Source organism: Brachycentrus maculatus, unplaced genomic scaffold (genome assembly GCF_059751285.1).
Source record: "Brachycentrus maculatus isolate JH-2025_06_01 unplaced genomic scaffold, ASM5975128v1 h1tg000518l, whole genome shotgun sequence".
Classification (NCBI taxonomy): Eukaryota; Metazoa; Arthropoda; class Insecta; order Trichoptera; family Brachycentridae; genus Brachycentrus; species Brachycentrus maculatus.
Genome location: NW_028281264.1, coordinates 199,225 through 221,104, shown reverse-complemented (window position 1 = coordinate 221,104; position 21,880 = coordinate 199,225). Strand labels below are relative to the sequence as shown.

The window sequence follows — 21,880 nt, the reverse complement described above, 5'->3', positions numbered from 1 at the left end:
TTTATATTACATAATATAATCTGCTGGACATTAGGAAAAAATAACATAAAAAACTACTGAATTGTAAAAAACAACACATATATATTGTATATATATATATATATATATATATATATATATATATATATATATATATATATATATATATATATATATCCTATGACTATACATTTAACGTATTTAATGAGTATATATTAAAATATATCATTTATTAAAATAAGGATTGTTTTTTTTATGACGAAATATTTTTGATAAAAAACTGATGTTAAGTGAAGATTAGTGAGCTTTTTCCATCAATGATTGTTTATATTTCGTAGGCACAGAAGTCATGCACTTCTTTAATTAATTTAATTTTTGATTATCAACCACATATTTTCAATGAACACATTGTCCACTCATTAACCTAATTTCTTAAACAACAAGCTCATAATGCTTAGTAAATAAAATTGCCCGCTTAGTAACCTTATTTCTTAAACATCTAGTGCATAATACTCAATAAACAAAATCGTCTGCTTACTAACCGTTCTTCCTTGATATCAAGTGTTTAATGCTCAATAAACAAAATCGTCCACTTACTAACCTTACTTCTTAAACATCAAGCTTATAATGCTCAATAAACAATTCATTCACTTACTAACCTTACTTCTTAAATATCAAGCTTATAATGCTCAATAAACAAATTCGTTCACTTACTAACCTTACTTCTTAAACATTAAGAGCATAATAAACAAAATACATAGAATAAATGAACTATATAGAGTAACATAATAATTATAAAGCGCAATTTAATCCAATATTGCCCAATGAAAGATCTTAATAAAATCTGGTGAAATAAATGTCCATGCTATACCAAAAATCCTTCTCATAGATTTTGTGTAATGATATTACATTCATCCACAATTTGACGGAGAGATAAGCGATTATTAGTATCACATATTTATTTCAATTGTTAAGGGAAATATTATTTAATATATCACAATAAGAACAAATCACAATCCTCGTCAAGAAAAATAGCAAGAAGTGTTTTATTTTTAGTAAGGTAAATATCTAGTCACATTTTCTGACATACTCATACATTTCTCGTCATAGCTTTTTATCCTCGCATATATGCTAAAAATTATTATTAAAATTACAGTTGTTTTGAATGCTGAATGTTTATCAACAATTTTAATAGTCCCCATTGTTTGACACTGTAATCAGGATGATGAATTAACAAATTTAATGTTAAACTTACACTTGGTCAGGTGGCATTGCATTGGTCAAAAAAGTCAGATTTCATACTATAAAAAAAGTAGAAAAAAAAATCAGAATATTTTTAACTAACTAAATAAATATCTATTGCGAGATCTAATGAACCACTACACTACAAAACAACAGTAATATTAATAATATTACATATTACAGTTAAGATTTTTTAATCTCCCAATAGCAGAAGTGATTTCTGCTTGGTTTACAAGGTGATTGTCAAATAAGGGATATAATTCAAAATAAATAATACAATGAATTATCCCTTTATACAAAAGCCAAACCATTTCAATTCTACATTTTTAAAGAAATGATTATAACATTTTTTCAATAATATAGAAGATCTAACACATATGTCTTAGTATATACATGTATTTCGAACAGGAGAAATGTTATTCTATCAATAAAAATGATTGATTAAAATTGTCATTGTTATGATTGAATGTGTTTACCCTAAAGTTATTTGTTTGAGCCCCAAAGGGTTAGTAAAAAGGGTCTTCATCCCCATTTAAAAAATTACTAAAATTAGTGATTTCTTTCCCAAGGTTAAGTGAATTATGCAAAGTGCTTTACCTAAATTGAAATATCCAGCCATTAGGAGTGTTTTCTTGGCAAATATTGTGTTTTCAACCTGAAAAAACAGATTGCAAAACTATTAAACTCAGAGAAATGTTTTATAATGTATAACATAACCAGAAACATAGAAGACCTCATTTGTACAAATTCAATCAGAGAATGGGTGCTTCATGTTCCTGGTTGGTGATTAATTTTATTTGGATAGTATTTAAAGCGACTTACAAAAAATCATGGTGTGCATTAAAATGTACCGAGATGGTAATTATAATGCATAAAAAATACACACATCATTTCATTCTTATATACAAAATTTATACGAATTGGATAGTATTAAAAGCAATGACTGTTGTATTGAACATTAAATTATGTTTTATTTGTGATTTTATTTATAAACAAGGGGATGGAAAATGGTAACTCCATGAAAACAGTGTAATTATAAAAATAAGCTGAGAGCATGCGAGTAGTAGAATATATATTTGAATAATTGAAAAATTATACTATAAAGCAATGGAATTAAAAACCTATTCAAAGCACAAATCAAAGACGCTTCTGATTATCTGAATATGCGTACTATATAACAATGGAAATCAATTTCAGCAGAGTAGGAATGTTCAATTGCGCAAATAGTATAGGTCCATGCGTACTTCATTTTCTGAACTACAAAAATTTATGATTAAGATAAAAAAAAATTAGATGTAATTTTTTTCATAACATTCTTCTGTGTAGATTTTCAAGTAAGTCTATTTTACAACATGTGAGATAAATCCCACATTTTATAATTATTTATTTAAACTTTATGTACAGAATAGATATAAGCACAATTGCGGGCTTATTGCTAAAAAGCAATATCTTCCACCCAACCAAAAACAGACTAGTGATATTGATCAAAACGTTTGATACCATATATAGCTGTTTGCAATCAGAGGGTAAAAAAACATAATTTACAAATCGATGATAATAAGGAAGGCAAAGGAAAAAGGGAGTTATGGGAAGGAGGTAGATGGAAAAACTAAGGGAAGAGGTTTGATGGACAGTTATGATACTAATGATAAATATTAATGTCTCAGATGTTTCTTAAAAGTTATTAAAAAAATGTTAATTTTTTACAAGGAGAGGTAATTCACTCCATAGTCTGGCCGCTTGGACAGAGAAGGAATTACTGAAGAATGATGTGTTATGGCGACGAATGGAAAGTGTTTTCTTGGGAAAAACTAAGTGATAGACCATGATTTGGACCTGTGTGGTCAAACGGATCTGCGATGCGAAGTGATGGGGTAAGTAAACAAGGCTGCAGCCATCTCCGGATGCCTGAAAAATTCAATATGGAAAAATCCTGAGATGAAGATCGGCAGCAAAATCAAGATTTATAAAACTTGTGTCAGACCCATCATGATGTATGGGATCGAAAGTAGAGCAGACACCGTAGCCACAAAAAACACGCTTAGAGTGCCAGAAATGAAGACTCTAAGAAGCATATCAGGCAGGAGTCTGCGAGATAGAATAAGAAACGCCAGGATCAGGGAAATATGCGAGATCGAAGATGTCGTTAGTTGGGGAAGGCATAGAAGGAGACAATGGTATACGCATGGGAGGATGTGAGAATGGAACCATCCAGACTCCCCCTCATCGCACTGTAAGGCCAACCCTATGGTAGTGAATTTGTATTCCAGCAGTGGGAGATTCTTTGCTCCGGACGTCTGCTCGGCGTGGCGGTGGAACTACTACTGAAAAAACTGCCACTACCACTGCTCAGTCTGTGGAACGCGTACTGAGATCTTGCCCAATGTTTGAGCGAAACAGGTGGATTCTCCCACTGGAGTGTGATGCTCACAACATCGACTCCCTGAACCCGCAGGAGATGCTAAGAAGCGGAGTCGTCACAAAGTTGTACATGGACTACCTGGAAAGTATAGTAGTGGAGATGAAAAACTACAATGAAGGAGGATAAACGTCGGAGCCGGGAATTGTACAACAACTATGACCAATATTTGCGGAGCTGAAATAGTCCGAAAACTTAATGCAAAAAAATATTTATCAAAAAAAAGTCCCTTACTGTGTTTTAAGTTTGGACAGCCGATATGTACATTTAATTGATCCAACTTAAAAAAAAAATTAAATTGTTAATAATTATTGTAGCATGAACAACTACTGATTAATCATTCAAATACTCAATATTATAGTACAGTATAGTATAACCCTAAGACCCAATAACCTGGATCAATGGGGATAAAGATAATCTGGATACTATAAAACTTGGATACTTAATAGGTGGAAAAAAGGTGCACAATACCTATAATATGAGGTATTCTAAGAACTATATAAAATTTCTAAGGAAGCAATATCTATATTTCCTATTCATATATAATGATGTATAGGGCACCATAATAGATGGATAAAGGGTAAACTCGATTGTAAATTGCATGAAGGCAAGGTATCAGTCTTGACCATTTTTCAGAAATTCACCTTTTTTTAAATTCAAAACATGGGATGAAAAATTCCAGGTTCTATTTCAAATTGAAAAGATTAATTCAATTGATTGTGATCGGAGAATAACTGAATATTATTTATAATTGGTATGAAATTCAAAATAAGGTTAACTAAATGGAATAATGAGCTATGTTAGGTATATCATTGAGATTAAAAATACAATCCATAATATTATAAGATGAAACAGAGGATTAATGTTAAGACACCGCACAATTCCAATATGGGATTTCATCACCATTCCAATATGGGATTATGTCGGCCAGGCAGCAAGGCTTCCTGATGGAAGGTGGAGTTGGAGTCCTACAATGGCTGCCAACTGAGAGCACGGAGCAGAAGGCGTCTGCGGAAGAGCTGGACTAATGACCTTTAAAATAATGCTGGATTGGGATGAACGAAGACCACCCAAGAGAGGAATTACTGGTGGAGTGCAGTGCAAGGCCTATACACAAAACAACTCGACAAAGTATTTAAGTATTAATGACTGACAAAATTTTAACTTTACCAAGATTAGATGTGTCACCAATGATAAAACATTAAATTTGGTAGCACACCATCCATGTGGCCTTTATCGGCAATGCAAACAAATTAGTGAGCAATATTGTCAGACATGAATTAACCACCCTACCTTCGGGTTATTTTCTGAGTTAATTATGTAGAATTAAAAAAAAATCTGCAGAATTAAGAAAAAAAAAATTGTTGTTGCCATAATAGGTGCTTTTAGGATGGAACTGATGTACTTTTTCGTTAGTGTGTTCCCTCTCTGTCTCGCATTAAATATTTTTGAAACAGGGTAAGCGCAATAGTGCGGAAAAAACGATGTGTATCACGTACGTTCGTATGTGTAGGGCGGTTAAACATTAATAAGAGGTTTAAAGAAATACTATTGCCAGCGTTTATTTCCAAACTAAAACAAAATCGCATTCCACATTCCATTTATAAACTACAAAGTTTTACAACGTAAAATAATAATATTGCCTTTTTATTTTTATACACATGGTCACAACTGTCTTCAAGAAAAGGCGAATAAATTGGCTAGGCCATGTATTTCTCATGCTTCCCGAGAGCCTTAATCAAGCTTGCCTCTTTTACAAAGTTCCCACTGTTGAAAATCCGTCGGCAGTTCTTGTCTAAACTTCAGGATGAAATCCTAACTTCAGAGAATGCAAGGAGCTGGTAGCCGACAGTTTGGAGTGTGGAGGCAGTTTGTAGACTCTATATGCTCCACATATAGATAAATTAATGAATGAGCATGCTTGAAACGTACTATATTTTTTGTATAAGATTAGGTTAAATGTTTGGGTTAAGTTTTCTTTTTGTAATTTTGTAACCACCCTGAATTCTTGAAATGCAGCGTTACTGGCATTCTTGGCCTTTAACACCAGTGTGTGGGAAGAAGAGCGATGGTCAAGAGACTGGGTGATGGGAAGATTAACGTAAGAAACGTGACCCATTTAACTGTGACAACTACCGCGGCATTACATTACTCAGCGTACCGTGGCAGGTACTAGGCCACATAATTTGTAAGAGAATTAGAGCCCCCATCATGCAAGTGCTCAGAGAAAACCAGGCGGGATTTCTGCCTAGTAGGTCGTGTGCGGATCAAATCCATAATATTTGCCACATTTTACAGCAGAACCAGGAATTGAACAGTTCTCTGGCGATGTGTTCAGTAGACTATGAGAAGGCGTTTCATAGTTCGCACAGGCCTACTCTCTGAAAGGTACTGGAAGCTTATGAGGTGCCCATGAAACTAGTGGAGCTAATTAAGTCCCTTTACTTTAGTATTGAGTGCCGTATGAGAGTTGACGATGTTGTCACAGATTGGTTTGGGGTCTCTACCAATCAGACAAGGCTGCGTCCTTGCGCTATTTCTCTTTATCTCGTTGTAAGAGGTTACATTTATATATATATATATGCATAAAGCATAAGGCAGTATCCATATTGGGAATTAATGTGGCCTAATAATAGACCGTACTGTTTCTACAATGAAATGTGAGTTTTGATCATCGTTTGCTGCAGAAAAGACAAAAAAAAAGTTTAATTAAGATTCACGACTTGAAATCAAATAGAAACCTATTATATGTAGGTGTTTTTGGAATTAATGTTAACATCACATGAATGAATCATAGAAATAAGAAATTGCAAACTCAGGAAAAGCGATACAACTCAATTATCTTAATTTTTTAGTAACAGCTGTATGTATTGTTATTGCATATATGTATTTGTTGATAATTTTAAAATGTGTGCGATAAAAATACACATGAATTTCGATGTGATATTTTTCTTGCAGGTTGTGAAGCAAGGTGGCAAATAGTTGGGGCAACATAATGCAAACAACAGTTAACATGCAAAAAATTTTAATGTGCTTAAAAAAAAATCAAATAATGTATAAAATAATTCTCACAGAAAGAATAACAAGAGATCTATTCAATATAATACAAATTGAAACTTACATAAATAAATATGAAAGTAGCAACAGTTGTAAGCGTTGTTATGTGGAATACAGGTACCACAACAAAATGAGAAAAGCAAAGAGAAAAATAATTACTTTTAAATATATGTAGGTGCGAGGTAAACAATAATTAATTCAAAATGTCAAATGTTCAGAAGTTTCTTCACGAGATTTTCCATTATTGATAGCATTATTGTAGCTAGGATATTATACCCTGTGTCATTTTTAATCTGTCTCAATTTAAATTTTTTAGACCATATGTATTGCGGTATTGATGCAGTAAAAATGACATACACTTAGTAAGAAAAGCGCTAACAGATGTAAAATGGATTTAATAATTTTATTGTAAGGCTCGAAAAGCTGTCTTTTGACGTTGATTAATTATTGTTGAATATAACTTTTAGTGTTGCATCAATATTAATAACATTTAATGATGAATTACTAACACCAAACAATAACAATATAATATAAATGGATAGATCTGTGATGATAATTTCACACATATATGATTATCATAGTAAGATACATTGATAATAATATAATATACATAATATGTATACCATAGTATCACTAGTGGTTATTTAAATTGTATAAAACTATGTAGAATTTCCATATGAATAGGTCATGTAGAAGTCATGTTATTATTATCCTAAATTTATAAACACCCAAAATACATTGTATATTCACTACGAGAATAATAAATTTAGTCTTTTAGTTACTTTTTCCACAAACATTAGATATACTTGCAAAACCGTATAAAAATAATATGAAAAAAAATGTACTGATTGATATTTACATTATGTACACAAAGTAATGCATTACCCGCTATCCAATTATGAAATTTTAGCAAATTTAAATTTTATTTACATAAATTTTAATTTCATTCATATGGTATGTGCGATAGCAAACAATAAATGATTTACACATATTTATAAATTGAGTAAGACTGAAACCTTTTTTCAAACCTGTTTTAATTTATAGTATATAATAAGAACTATTTAGTTTTTCCCAGATGAATTTTATTTGACCGGCTGGTCAAATAAAATTTATGTGGAAAAAACTACACAGTTCTTATTTTATTCTAAAAAATCCAGTTCTACCAAGAAATGTCAGTAAAAAAACTTGAATATTCTAATTTGTTTCTTCTCTTTTACAGTTGTTTTTTCTTTATACGTTATTTTTGATTATTTTTTTGTCACCCACTACAATTTGACCCTAAAAATAATTTTTTCAGAGATATGGAGTACAGTTTTTCTTCTTCTTTTGAGTCACCTCACAGTTTTGGAAATGAATTTTACATGAAAAAATTATCAATTTCATCAATTATCAGAGTCGTCGATTTAAATTGATTATTTAATTTCTTATTCCCACTTCTCTTACCCCCTTTTGCACTTTACGTAAGATATAGATAGGATGGAATGGAATCAAATTTTATTTTAAGGAATGTACAAATTTAATATAACTATCAAACGACATCTAAATTTTCAAGTCGTTCATTGAACGTTTACTTATTTCGTACTTAATAATGCCGAAAATAACTCAGAGCCATAAAAGAAAAGTGATTCGCAACATCATGAAATATTTTGTTTTAAAGTAGGAAAAATTGTGCTTTCTTCTGCAAGAATAAACATATATCTAACCTTAATTAGGCAACGCATTGTGTTATCAATTGTAAAACATTAAGATGCCACCGTTTCAAAATGTTAGATATTCCTGGTTGAGTGATAAAATGTTTTTTTTCATCGATAAGATTACAATAATGTAATTTCACTAAATAAAATATAAAGCTTCATAGTTTGTATTATAGATGTGAATAGTTTCAATTTTTCATTTGTTTGGGTAGCAAAGAATCAGTATTACTCTGCGATGTATTATTTATAACACAATTTTACATTTGACTGATGACATTTTTAATGTTAATGTAGTGCATTAATTTAGTTGAGGCTCAGAAGACATGGGGCGAAGCAGTAAGTCACCGAACCCCGCCCTTCCACAAGTGGAGATGCGAGGTATGCAGTAGTCCCCTATGGGACTCTACATCCTTCAGAGGAGTTGACACATCACATAAATCTCACCTAGTGTAACATACTGTGTACTAATTCAAACCTCTTACTAAACAAGGGATTTCAGTGAAACATTAAATTAATAGAAAGTGTTTAAGTATAAAATTGATTTTAATGATTTGTTTAAATGTTGGCACTAAATTTTGTGTATGAAAATTTATTACATACATATAAAAAATAAAAACATTAATAACTATACGAACTAAGCTTTACTTTGTGTTATTAATTACCATAACATTTGCAGACTAACTTATGACATGATGATAGGGCACAGAGTATGTCATTTGAGCACTTGGTTATACTAAAGTTATAAATAATCACAGTATTTATATTTATTTTGGGTTAGTTCAAAATATTTCATGTAGAGAGAGTATAATAAATGAGCTCATTCACAGTACTGTTAAAATTGTATACTGTGGGTATTTAAAAATAAAAAGATTAATATATAAAACAAAATGAATAACCAAAACGTAAATCCTAGCTATAATATTATTAAACACTAGTTGGTTTTAAATGTCAAATTTAATTTTTACCACTAACCCAATCACCAGAGTGCTCAGGTACGTTTGCGAGGATCTAATGCAACAGCAGAATGCAGTACTCGTGGCACTCATGAGCAACCAAAAACTAAAATATATAAAAAGTTTTTCAGAACAGAGAAATGAGATTATTTTTACAATGTTACTTGTCTAAATAATCCAAACAAAAATAACCTTTCGTACGGTTAAATGCTGAAATCGAGCCATGGGTTTCGTGGTAGCAGTCAATTAACTGATAAATGTGTATGCTTGTGATAACTGTTTTTATAAAATTTACGCTTGTTTGAGAATCGGGAGACAATATCAACGTTTTCTTGAAAGCGTTACTGGATAATTTATTATCAAAAAGGTTTGTGACTTACTTATGTATGTTATTGCAGCAAAAATGAATGGTCCTGAATTTTGTTTATTTTAATAGTAATAAAATGTTGTTAATTTTGTGCTGAACTGGGTGGATGTCAGACGGGGAATTGAGTTTAGTGCAAAACTACTTCATAATTTTAGTAAAAAAAGTTTCACTTTATAATGCAACTGAAGGCCTGAAAATACAAGAGGATTGCGCTAATTGTTGGCTATTGTAATGGAAATGGTATTGCGCCTTTATGAAAATGGTGTTGCGAACGTGGGATTGGGTTAAGTGTAAAACTAACTCATATATTGTTTTGCTTTTGTAAATCAATTTAATACTGTCAAAAAAGTAAAGTAAGGTTTCGCTTAGTAATGCAACCGAAGACCTGAAAATACAAGGAGATTGCGCTAAGTGTTGGCTATTGGAGTGGAAATGGTAATGCACCTTTTATAAATGACAGATTCGTTTAGAATGTGGTCAATAGTTTGTGGTTAATAAATGCACTTAATCACTTAAAAGTGATGAACTTGTCATAATAAATTTATCATATTCAAATTTAAACATAAGTTAAATCATACATATAGTTATAAAAATTAGTTGATTAAAATATTTGTAAAAAAAAATATTTTAAATTTATTGTTAACAATAAAAAAAATCCCAAAAAGAGATTTCATCTTTGTAAAAACTGCCAGAGCCCTTGTTGTCGAAACAAGGTTGTCATTAATAATAAAAATCACTGAATTTAATCAATGAATTACTTATTGGAATGAAATAAGTGTCATCCGGAATAATAATAAAAAAATATTGAATGGCCAAAAACACGAATCACATAGTTTGAATGGCGTATTAGTTTTTGATATAAATGTAGGCAAGGGCACCACATATGATGATGCCAAAAGTGACCGCCACAGGCTTGTACAGAGACCTCTTGAAGTTGGTCCAGCGCTCCGCCTCGAGCTGCTTCCTCTTCATCTGTCGAATGCGCTCGCACAGCACGGGTTGGTTGGCAGCACGCTTCCTTAACCCGCTGGGCAACAACACCTTCTCCTCCACTGTATCCTCTGTCTCCGAGCTCCTGTTATCACAAAAACTCAATTACTAATTCTGTACATAAGCTCCAAATTTACACTCATTTCAGCCTTGCGAATATCAGCTAGGCAATCAGAGACATTTGCTATTTATTATCTTTAATGTGACATAATGTTTTGCAAAACTCTTGCGTTGTTCTCTTCTTTGCGCCCCCGCGGGAAGAGCGGCTGACTGGATTGCGAGTCTCAGCGCGGCCATTGAAAAGCATCTTCCCGCTACTCACTGTTCTATACTACATACATATTTTAGTTAAACTAGTACAGACTACAAAACGATTCTCTCTGCCTACCCCTGCGGGGAAGCGGCGTGATGGTTAGTTAGTTAGTTAATGTTTTGCATCTTCATATAAGTTTGAACGGTTAACCCTAAATTTTCTCCCCAAATAATCCCATTTTATTTAACTTTTTCTCCAAATTTATGCTGCCGTACAAAGTCCGTTCGTAGTGAGCATGCCGACATTGTGAGTTTTTAACTACACATAAAGTCAATATTAAAAAAAAATATTAATACACTTGGTTAAATACAAATTTTAAAGAGTTTTCTAAGAGAACATAAAAATTATCTCACAAACATTGATCATAAAGAATCATATCTTGGGTCGACTAGATTACAAAACTGAGTAAAACCATTTCCATGATTTTTTTTCCTAAATTTATTTTATGTAATTTTATTAAATTATTGTATATTTAATATAAACATAATATTTTGCAGCAAAAATGTCACATTCTGATGCCGAAAATCTTGTTCAAAATGGGCCTCCGCAATTGAAAAATGGAAGTTTTCACAAAATTAAATGAAAAAAGCTGTTAATGATTTTACCATTTTTATGTTTATTTTATGTTGAATGCAATAATAAAACAAGCTTACGTTTCACAATCCTCATCGCCAGAATCTGAAGATGGAGCTTCAGGCAAATCCTTGGTGGGTGGTGCAGGAAGAAGTTTCTTCTCGGGGAAATTAGCGCCGGGGTCACACTCGTTGATACTCTTATTGCAACCATTGGTGCCCAAATCCAGATTGTCCGACACAGAGGTGTGGTCATAAGGGGTCGGTTGAAAACGATCAAGGGATTCACTGGTAGGGATTTTAGGAAGGGGTCGAGTTGGTGTCTTTCTCAAGCTTTCACCACGTTTTGGTAGAGGGGGTGGTGGGACATCTTCCTCTGCAGGAATATCTTCCTCTTGGGAGTCCCAAGATATATCCTGAAAAATTTACAAATCAATATTTCAAATTATTTTGTAACTTGACTAGTGTTAATTTATCTTCACAGTCGCTGCTGAGGAATCATCTATAAATATTACTAAACGTATGCACGTTAGAGAAAACAAGAATAAAGAAACATGAGGTAACAAGACTTTGTCTTCATCTTCTTCACACCCTTATCCGCACCCCAATGATGCATAGGTTATCTTGATCATTAACACACGAAGGAAATTTGATCAGCCCTCCACTTCAGGTACCAGTCCAGGGTAATATTGAATAAATATTAGAGTGAAAAAAATCACTGATATTTATTTGACTTCCCCCCTGGGAATCGAACCCGGGACCTCCAGAACGGTAGCCAAGCGTGCTGACCATTACACTACAGAAGCGGACAACAAACTTTAATTATAATATGCAACTTTAATTAAAGTACATATTTATATTTTCTGTTCATCTGTTAATATATTTTGTGTTCATGCAAGCCAGCATTGATTTTTTGATCTTTTCCCATATTTGATTTCAAACTTTGTAGTCAGTTATATTAATAGTCGCTGGTGATCTACTGCTGGAGATAAGTCTCGACCCAGGCAAACCATTGGATCCTGCCTCGGACACATAGGATATTGTCCCCTCAGCGATTCAGTGTTTTCCCACTTTCCGTCTAGCTGCTCCACTAGGTTTGCCTTGCTGCTTGAACTTAGTTTACTTTTGTGAAAGGCCACTCCGATTTGCCTTTTATCTTTTCATTTTTGATGAGGCGGATACATGCTGAGCCAATATTAATACCCAGCACAATAAGTGAGAACAGGATGTAAATAAAACATGTACCAGTTAGTCGGATAGGACCAAATGTGATTCTTCACTCTGCCACAATTTGATATGCATAAATAAAACAAACTATGCTATTTATTGTTAAAAAAATTTACAATATTTTTTTAATAATACCTAAATAATAATAACAAAAAAAAACATATGCAAGTAGAAATTACCACATTATCTGGATCTAGCCGCTTAGCCCCTTCAATAATGGCCTGGTATGAAAATCTTAGCTGATCTGGAGTTTGTACCAGTCCCATGCGATATTCTCTCATATTCAAAAGAATATCTGAAACTTTGACACTATCAACTCCGTTCTTCTCAATCTAAAAAGCAAGTTCAACAAATTCTAACAAATTCAAAACAAAATGATTACGACTTGTGTAAATTCGTACTTACACGATTTAAAAAAAAAAGAAGCTTTTTTCCACAAGGCTTGTCAGCAGGTAGGATACTTAGGATATGGAAGGTTAAGGGCAAAGACTGACCAAAGCATTTCGTCGTAACGTAACATGTTACGATGCGAGCATTCAGGCAGTCAGTACACCGAGCCGAGCGCTCCAGTTTTGGATGCTCGCTGATGATCGCTGCGAGCGATGTTACGACGAAATGCTTCGGTCAGTCTCCACCTTAATGTGAAAAACACATAACAAACATCCAGACCAATTGAAAATACTTTTTTCTTGAATTTATTTTACAATTGCCGGGAATCAAAATATGATAAAATGTGATATGCAAGATATGATAAATGTTGCGGACATTTGTGGAATTAATTGTATGATAATAATAATGAGAGAATTGTAAGCGAAGGTCTGTTCCTTTAATAAAGGATCTGTTTGCCACAGCAAAGGAACAGCCCTCACATTTCATTGTTAGAATATAGAATGTTCATGTAAGATAGCGTCTAGAAATAAGTCTGTAATATTAAGCGTCTATATTGTATGTATTTTGATGTAGACCGTACGGTGCGGGGGCACCGACCGAGCTCCGCTCGCTCGGAGGGGAAGGCGGGAGGCGCGGTCACCCGCAGAAGGGGCCCGCACTACAGAAAGGTATCGGCTAACGGTACTTTACCGTTAGACAGCGACTTAAAGCGCCGACATGGTATAAAACCGTGCCGGCTATGCGACCTCATTTTTGCAATAAAACAGTGTGAAAAGCAACTCGGTGTTCTTATTCTACTCGTTCCTGATGCACCTTCTCCTCGAGAATTCACCGCTGGACTTCGCCTGACTCACCGTCTCACTGCACCAACAACGGGCCGTTGGAAAGCCCTTTTCAGGGCTAGTGAGTACGTTACAACACACGAGTCAGTGCGAGCTCCCTGTGATCCTGCTCTCCGTACCTCAGTCTGGTATCCATTAGACCGACACAAAGTCGGAGGCCCTTTTCAGGGCCAGTGGATATTGTTTGGCTCCTTGCGACCGACCGGACTGGGCTGCGGCGAGTGGTTTGCCGCTTACAACGGCTGTTGTTAGACGACGGGCCCCTATCAGCGAAACAACACGGGTAACGTCGGTCACAATAAAATTATAAATAAAACACTTGTTTTTTACCACTAATTACTGAAAGGTAAAAAAAACAAGTGTTTTATTCACAATTAAAAGTCGTAGCTATGTTAAGAAATATATATTTATCAAAATTTAAGATTAATTAAAGAAAATTTTTACTAAAAACTAACTAACTAACCTACCATCATACCGCATTCATGAGCCTGATCCCTGAGGAAGTTGAAGTAGGTGGTTTACTCGGAGGTTTTATGTACTTACTTTTTATAATTTTCAAATGGCTCAATGATTTTTCGTTGTTATTTTTGTTAAATAAATTTATATACAATGTATGAGTTAATTTACGCCGTAATTTAAGCGATTTTCTTGATGAATGTATCATCCCTATTGTTTATGTCGCCGGGACGGCGACAACGGAGTACAAAGGGTTAAATGTATATTATACAAAGGAATATCTATAACGAAAAATCAAAATGAGCAAAACTTTGATAATAGTTAAAATAATAATAAAGTATTCTTAGTTACCAGTACGAGGCAAGAATCTACGAGGCAAAAGGTTCCAGAGCGACCAATCCCGGCACTGCAATGCACCACGGGAGGCCCATAGGAGGGGTCCAGGGTTCCAGAGGCACGCACTTTGAAAAGAAACTCCAGGAAGGCGTTAGGGGAACTTGGGACGCCGAAATCTGGCCAAGTAGTGTAGTGAAACTGTGTTATCTCCCTGGATGTGTTACTCTGTAAATCTGTGAGCCTTGCAAAACAAAAGTAAATAAATGTTAAATATGTGATAAATGATCGGTTTTCTACTATTCAAAGTATACGTAAGTTCCCAATGTGGTCCGTGTGGACCCCAAGGGTGTAGACAAAAAAATAAAAATGGGGATCCATTGAAGTAAATGGGTGTTCACGGATCGGACTTCATATATACTGCACGCATAGTTATAGAGAGCAGTAAAGTTCGCTTACTAAGCCTACTGCAAACTTATAGGGAATCGCGTCCACGTAGGTTTATTCCTGTGCAGGTTTTTATACCAGTAGGAATACTACTGGTATAAAATATACTATATACGATATGCGGACGACACAACACTTCTGGCCAAAGACCCAAAAGAGATGGTAGATCTCCTTAAATGAGTAGAGATTGAGAGCAAGGCACTGGGACTAGAGATTAACCAAAGCAAGACCAAGATCATGATCATAGATCGATCTAAGAAGTTTGGTGATCTCGGGAACTCACTGGAAGGTTTAGAGATAGTAAACGAGTTCCAGTTCCTTGGATCTCAAATCAGCAATGAAGGAACTTGTGAAGGAGAGATTAGACGTCGTATCGCCATCGCCAAAAGTGCCATGTCTAAGCTAGACAAAATTTGGAAAGACCGGGGTGTGAGTAACAACACCAAGATGAAGCTTGTCAGGAGCTTGGTCCACTCCATTTTTCTCTATGCTGCTGAAACATGGACTATAAAAGCAGCAGAAAGGAGAAAAATTGATGCCTTCGAAATGTGGTGTTGGAGGCGCATGCTCCGAATTCCATGGACAGCTAGACGCACCAATGAGTCCATTCGCCAGGAACTACGCTTGGATGGCTTGTCTCTGGCCAATATTTGTACCCGACGGATTCTCCAGTTCTTTGGACACGTTGCGCTTGGCAACGAGGATAGCCTGGAACGACTAGTTGTGATCGGTAGCCTGGAGGGAAAGAGAGGGAGAGGAAGATCCCCCACACGATGGACCGATCAAATTAAGGCAGCAGCAGGCACCTCAGTGGTTGGAGCGCTACGTACAGCGCAGTCAAGGGATAACTGGAGAAGAGTCATTGCTTCTGCAAGGGTCACAACCCTCAGCAATGAGGATTAAGACGGAGAAGAAGAAGAAGGGATACTTTGCATAGTGAATAACACTTGTACAGCCTTCTACCAAAGCTTAGCCAAGTATGAAATGAAGAAAAGTGTTGGGTTGCACAAATTTTTCTAGTTTTCCAACTTGTCATATAATACTCGTCCAAAAACTATACACTGACTTAGGAATACATTACATAAACAATGTGATAAATACAATTTTACGCATTCAATTTAGATGTCAACTGTGTTAATTACTGATCAGCAAAATTAGACTTTTTATCGCTTGAATTAATTACAATAGCTGTTTCTTTTATAAAACATTTTCCTCCCTCTCTGTCTCTCACAATAAATCTCGCCGATTCCTTATTTTTAAAGAAAACTTCTTCATTCAATTCCATCATTTTGATTGTCATTTTTGTTGAAGCGTAAAAATATATTTTATTTTAAGATTATGTATCCTTTTCTACGGTACTACAGAAATGTATACCTTATAACTCTTATAGAAAAATGGGGATGGTCCTCGTTAGACAGCTGCTCTACATACAAGTTGACATCGCTTAGTTTCATAGCATATTGGGTGCCGTTCTCGTACGGCCAATACCAGTGGCACTTGATCTGATCTTTTTCTATAACTTTGTTCAACATAAGTATAGCCCTGCAATTCTGCTCCCAGATCATCAACCAAAAATGGCCAGCAGTAGTGGGTAGAGGGCCTTGGGTGAGAATGTACTTCCTCTTTGCCGCTTTCATCTGTATCAGAAAATAAACATTACATAAAACAATATGCATATTCAACGGAAACCTCTCTTCAATAGCAACAACACAAAATAAAACAGCTTCAGGAGTCATGAATATCGCTCAGTGAATGCCCTGCGAAGTTGACTGAATATTTTAATTGTCAACATCTAATTTATGTACAACATTTTGAGTGTGTCCAAGTAGTTGTTCACAAAATCTGGATTATCTCCAAGTACAGGGGTTATTTTCATATTATTTTTTGACATCTCGTCAAAGATGAAAAAGAATATGGAAGTCTGGGCATTTACGGGATGGTCAGCCACTTCTTCATCTTTGATGAGATGTCAAAAAAGAATATCTAATTTATGATTTACTCCGCTTAAGGGTTAGATCTCAACAATTCAACTCAGAATGAGGTCGGCGCACTTAGGGCTGAATGTGTCTTCAGGCTGAATTTTTTTAAAATGCATATTGGATTTTTGGTTTGTTTTTTAAAACATATTGCACCCCTAGATCAAAAGAGTATCAACTCAAAAAAAAAAATTTTTCAGGAGAGACAAAAAACGGATAGTGATGTCGCCTTATGTAATAGAAGTTTCCTGTTTTCTTTTATGAATGGACTATGCATATTAAAGAATATTTACACTAAAACATTTCATACTAACTAACTAACTAACCATCACGCCACTTCGCCAAAGGGGTAGGCAGAGAGAATCAAACTCTTGAATTCGCCAAAAGGAACATAGTGCTATATTTTGAAGAATATTTAAGATATTGACAAATCAGATAAATTGATACATGCGTCTTCGTTCTGTAGAATACGAATAAGTGATTATCTAAAATTCATAATTTTTGAGTTGAAACTAAAAAAACGGCGAAATGCCGCCGCGGGCGTCTCTCAGGAACAAAGTTGACGCGGTTGAAAGGTTAAATATTAGGCTAAATAAATAATACACATATTTAAGTTACTGAGATGCATCATATTGTATGTTTCTATAGATGCAATACAATATAACATAATGAATAAAATATTGCATAGTTTAGCCTCAGAGGGCTAAGGTTCTTACTAAAAACTATGGTTGTTAATATATCAAACGAAAAATCTCTGCCGATGCGAAACTAAGCGAAATGCTAGAATCGCAAATGTCAAAATGGCAGATTTAGGCAAGTGTGTAGACTCCTTAAAGAAGACTGGAGAATCCATTACATGTGATAAAAAGAAAGGAGTTTGAAAAAAAAACAGTACCTATGATACATTTCAATTTAAAAAAAATTATATTTAAATATACACTCAAGTTTTGAAACTGTTTGGCAGTCTTTTTCGACATACAGCTCTGCATGAATTATGCATATGATATCTGGGAACAAATCTGTTAGTTTGGAAATTATTATAATGTATTTATGTATACTCAGCGTATCTATCTGAAAAGTCTAACCGCCATTACAGGACATACAAATGGCATATAAGGATGAAAATAATGATTACATTATATATTTCACTAGCTCTAAGAGTCATTGCAAATTTTACCAGGGAAAAAATATGGTTTTGCCCAAAGAGAAGCACAATGAGTTTTTGTCCAATTTTATAAAATGTATTAATTTAATTGATAATACATCCCATTAATATGTCATATTACCGGAACCTCTCATTGTGTTACAGAAATGTACCCAGAGAAAAAGGGTTCAAGCGTTCCTGCTTTGTGTCAACGCCACTGATCTTGCCACCTTTTTAATAATAAAATTCTTGTAGTTATATGCAGTGCAAGTAAAAAAGGAATAAATCTTAACTACAATTCTGACATTTAAGGTATGATTCGATTTTTTTTTACTAATTTCAAAATTGTTCCATATATTTGATTGATTAGTAATTGTATATTAAGAAAATAGCGAATAATGTTGACAATGCAACAGCGGAACATATTTATGAGTGGATAATCAGGGTTAAGGATCATATAACAATGTGCATGTAATCAGAAGTACACGAATATAAACTGAATTGTATCATCTTTTCTCTTGGAGCATTATCATATTTGTATTTATTCAATTATCAGCAAATAAAATAATTTACTAGTCCATCGGTAAGAAGATGGTAAATAATATTATTGGACAAAATACTGAGGTGTGTAAAAACTAACTTCCTTTACTTGTGTCCTTGTGGCTTATTAAGCAATTATATTGTGACACCCTAACTAAATATTATTTTTTTTCATTTATCATGTACAAAAAAAAAAACAAAAAATAAATATACAAATCCCACCAAGGAGATCGTTTTCAATAAAAATTGAAATTCCAAAAGGAAATATTGCAATGAAGCAAACTGAAATGCAGTTTTTAATAAAAAGTCAATAATAGCTTTTTGAATAGCAAAATTACTTTTTTGTTTGCTGTCATTTTTTTTCTTTGACCTGGCAGCATTAATTTTGACAGAACCCCACCGCATACCGGTGGACGCCGGTGGCACTCGATTAGAAAAAGGTATATATTTTTTCCTAATACATATCTAATCTATCAATCGGATGAGTCAGTAGTTACAGAAAGGTAGATTATACAAGAAGAAACCAATTTTACAGGCGCCATGTTTATTTCAAAGAGGTTTGTATTCCGGAATGACAATATAGCTAACAATAAGCATAGAGTAAGTACACAACATCGCCAGTTAATAAAGTTCAGAAGAAAACATTGAACAAAATTTATGTTTACGCAGTTTTTTCCCGGCATTGAAAGATATTTGAAAATGTAAATTGAATTGTGCACACCGCAAGATGGCGCAGCTCCGCATGCGATAAATCGCGTCAAAAAATACGTCCTTTGTTCAAATCAGATTGGGAATAATGATGCATAGGAAATCAAAACAATGAATGACAGGCAAATGATTTTATAGCCAATTTTTATACACGAATATAGTTGACACTTTTAAAGGACGCAACAAGGTATACAACAACAAAGCTCTATTTCGCTTAATCGATTACTGTCTTTAGTAATTAATATAATTTGACAATTATGCACAAAATACGAACCTCGACGATGTTAGCATTGATGTAATTCACAAGACCTCTTTTTAAAATGACCCTGCTGTGATCGAAAGGCTTCACATCCATATACCGATTTAATGAAGCATTTTGAGGTTTTTTTGCTTCATTAACGGTGAAATCATATTTGTCGCATGTATCCCGAATTTTCTGAAAAGAAAGCAGGTTTATGAGTGTAAACTCTTAAAATAAATCATTCATAAACATGCAAGTGTCAGACAAGGTGTTTTATTATTTTACCTGCAAAACTCCAAACCACCCGTTTGCTTCACAAATCCTCTTAAACTCACTTTCTATTGAGTTAGCCATGTTCACTAACTTTGAGAATAAACGACCACAAAATACAGATTGTTTTTTTTTTGTCAAAATACAACAATATAAATAAAGTAAAAAAAAAATTAAGAAAGAGCGCGCACGAGAATGCGAACCGAGCCGCGCGGCTATCAACCGAAAAGTAATAGCCTCAAAGATAAAACAGATGAAAGGTTTACGGCAAAAACATAGACAAACGCCAGTGAAGGCCAAGACGCGTGTGTCATGTATTTATTTTTTGGGTCTAGTTTCTGCTGGGTAGGTACTGTTTTACTTGTTTCTTGTTGTTGTTCTGGCGTCTATCAAAAATGTAACAATTGGTAACTTATTTTTTGTTTACCAGATTTTGACCGTATAATTAACCACTATTCGGTTCAAATTTAACTAAAAAAATTGTTTAAAATTCATTAGGAGACGAAAAATGCGAGAAATATTTACACTGATTACGCACTATGTAGGTACTATACACGTAATAAGCTCTAAATGATCGAATCGAAAAGCCGAGCTATTATTAAGTTATTTTAAGGCCCGGTATTCGTTAAGTCGCAACATATTTTTCTCTAAATTTAGGTTACATTTTATGTTATTGATTTTTTTCTCATAACACCTTTTTGCATTGAAAAAATACGTTTTTCTTCGAAATAATGGATTTTTCTCACGATGTTGGTGTATTTGCTAATAAATTAAAATTAAAAATCACAAGACTATCAATAACATTCTTATTGAATATAGAGATAAGATACTATCTTATAGAGAAGTAAGGGAGACATAAAGGTTTAAACTTAAAATGTTTTAATAAAACCAAAAACGGACACCGCTACATGTAATCAAATTTTACGTCATCGGGTGTGTTATGAGGCGTATCCCTTTATGTATCTGCTTTAGAGAGCTGTAATAGTAATAGTTTGGATACGTTTTTGTGACGTCATTCGAAGGCGAATTTTGAAAAAGAAAATGATGAATGAAAACATTGATTAAATTGCCTGTTATAAATACAAAACGAGTCTTACACAATCCTTTTTAGGTTGAGTATGTTAAATTCTTTTGACGTGCACAGGCATGTGACCTCTCCGGTGGTCTTCGGTGGAATGAATTCTGTGTTTGCGAATAAAAGCTTTAAAGATGACGTTATTGAATTCTATTTTTTATTCGATCTCCCACACATAAAGCTTTAAAATATAACTGTTAATCGAAAAATAATGAAATCAATCTTGCCATATTGCACAGTTAGAGCGCTTGTATACTACACGGAATTTTACCGTCCGGCAGACCAGCTTTAAAAAAAGCTTTACATATACTATACTATAACAGTTATTTACCGTGATCGAATTTACGTGCATCGTGATCAGGCACCCATCGAGTGCACCGATCCGAAGAAAGAAAGCCAAAGGGCGTTTGTCCACTACACGGAATTACATGGAATTTTAACGTCCGGCACGTCAGTCAGCGTTTTAAAACGATGATTGGCTTGTGCTTTTGTCCATCTTTCTTCGGATCGTAGCTCTTGATCGGTGCGTGAACACGTTGCGCGTAAATTAGATCACGCTAAATTGTCGTAGTCGCTTTCATTTTTCAAAACCGGACTGCTGGACGGTAAAATTCCGGGTAGTGGACAAGCGCCTAAAAGCACAAG

General features: G+C 34.1%; 1 protein-coding gene across 3 annotated transcripts; it reads right to left on the bottom strand.

Annotated features, from left to right (window-relative positions):
- Positions 1-351: 351 nt before the first annotated feature.
- Ptp61F (Protein tyrosine phosphatase 61F) lies at positions 352-20,402 on the bottom strand. 3 transcript variants are annotated; one of them, XM_088272711.1, is made up of 9 exons: positions 20,176-20,388; positions 19,924-20,085; positions 16,656-16,918; positions 14,853-15,078; positions 12,993-13,145; positions 11,668-12,002; positions 10,637-10,786; positions 1,819-1,876; positions 352-1,280 (listed from the first exon to the last, which is right to left on the bottom strand). In XM_088272711.1, exons 1-8 carry the CDS (start codon positions 20,242-20,244, stop codon positions 1,840-1,842), a joined length of 1,395 nt encoding a protein of 464 aa, XP_088128837.1. In that variant the 5' UTR covers positions 20,245-20,388; the 3' UTR covers positions 352-1,280; positions 1,819-1,839. The 3 variants fall into 3 exon arrangements, with proteins under 3 accessions (XP_088128837.1, XP_088128836.1, XP_088128838.1); XM_088272710.1 differs by having other exon boundaries at positions 352-1,876; positions 20,176-20,400; XM_088272712.1 differs by lacking the exons at positions 352-1,280; positions 1,819-1,876 and having other exon boundaries at positions 8,584-10,786; positions 20,176-20,402.
- Positions 20,403-21,880: the final 1,478 nt, after the last annotated feature.

What these genes read in the sequence shown, in the direction of transcription:
- Ptp61F (XM_088272712.1), bottom strand. Translation starts at nt 20,244, where the DNA reads ATGGCTAACTCAATAGAAAGTGAGTTTAAGAGGATTTGTGAAGCAAAC. An exon ending in GGTGGTTTGGAGTTTTGCAG is followed by an intron (nt 20,086 to 20,175) that starts GTAAAATAATAA and finishes CTTTCTTTTCAG; the next exon opens with AAAATTCGGGATACATGCGA. An exon ending in TCAATGCTAACATCGTCGAG is followed by an intron (nt 16,919 to 19,923) that starts GTTCGTATTTTG and finishes TTTCTGATACAG; the next exon opens with ATGAAAGCGGCAAAGAGGAA.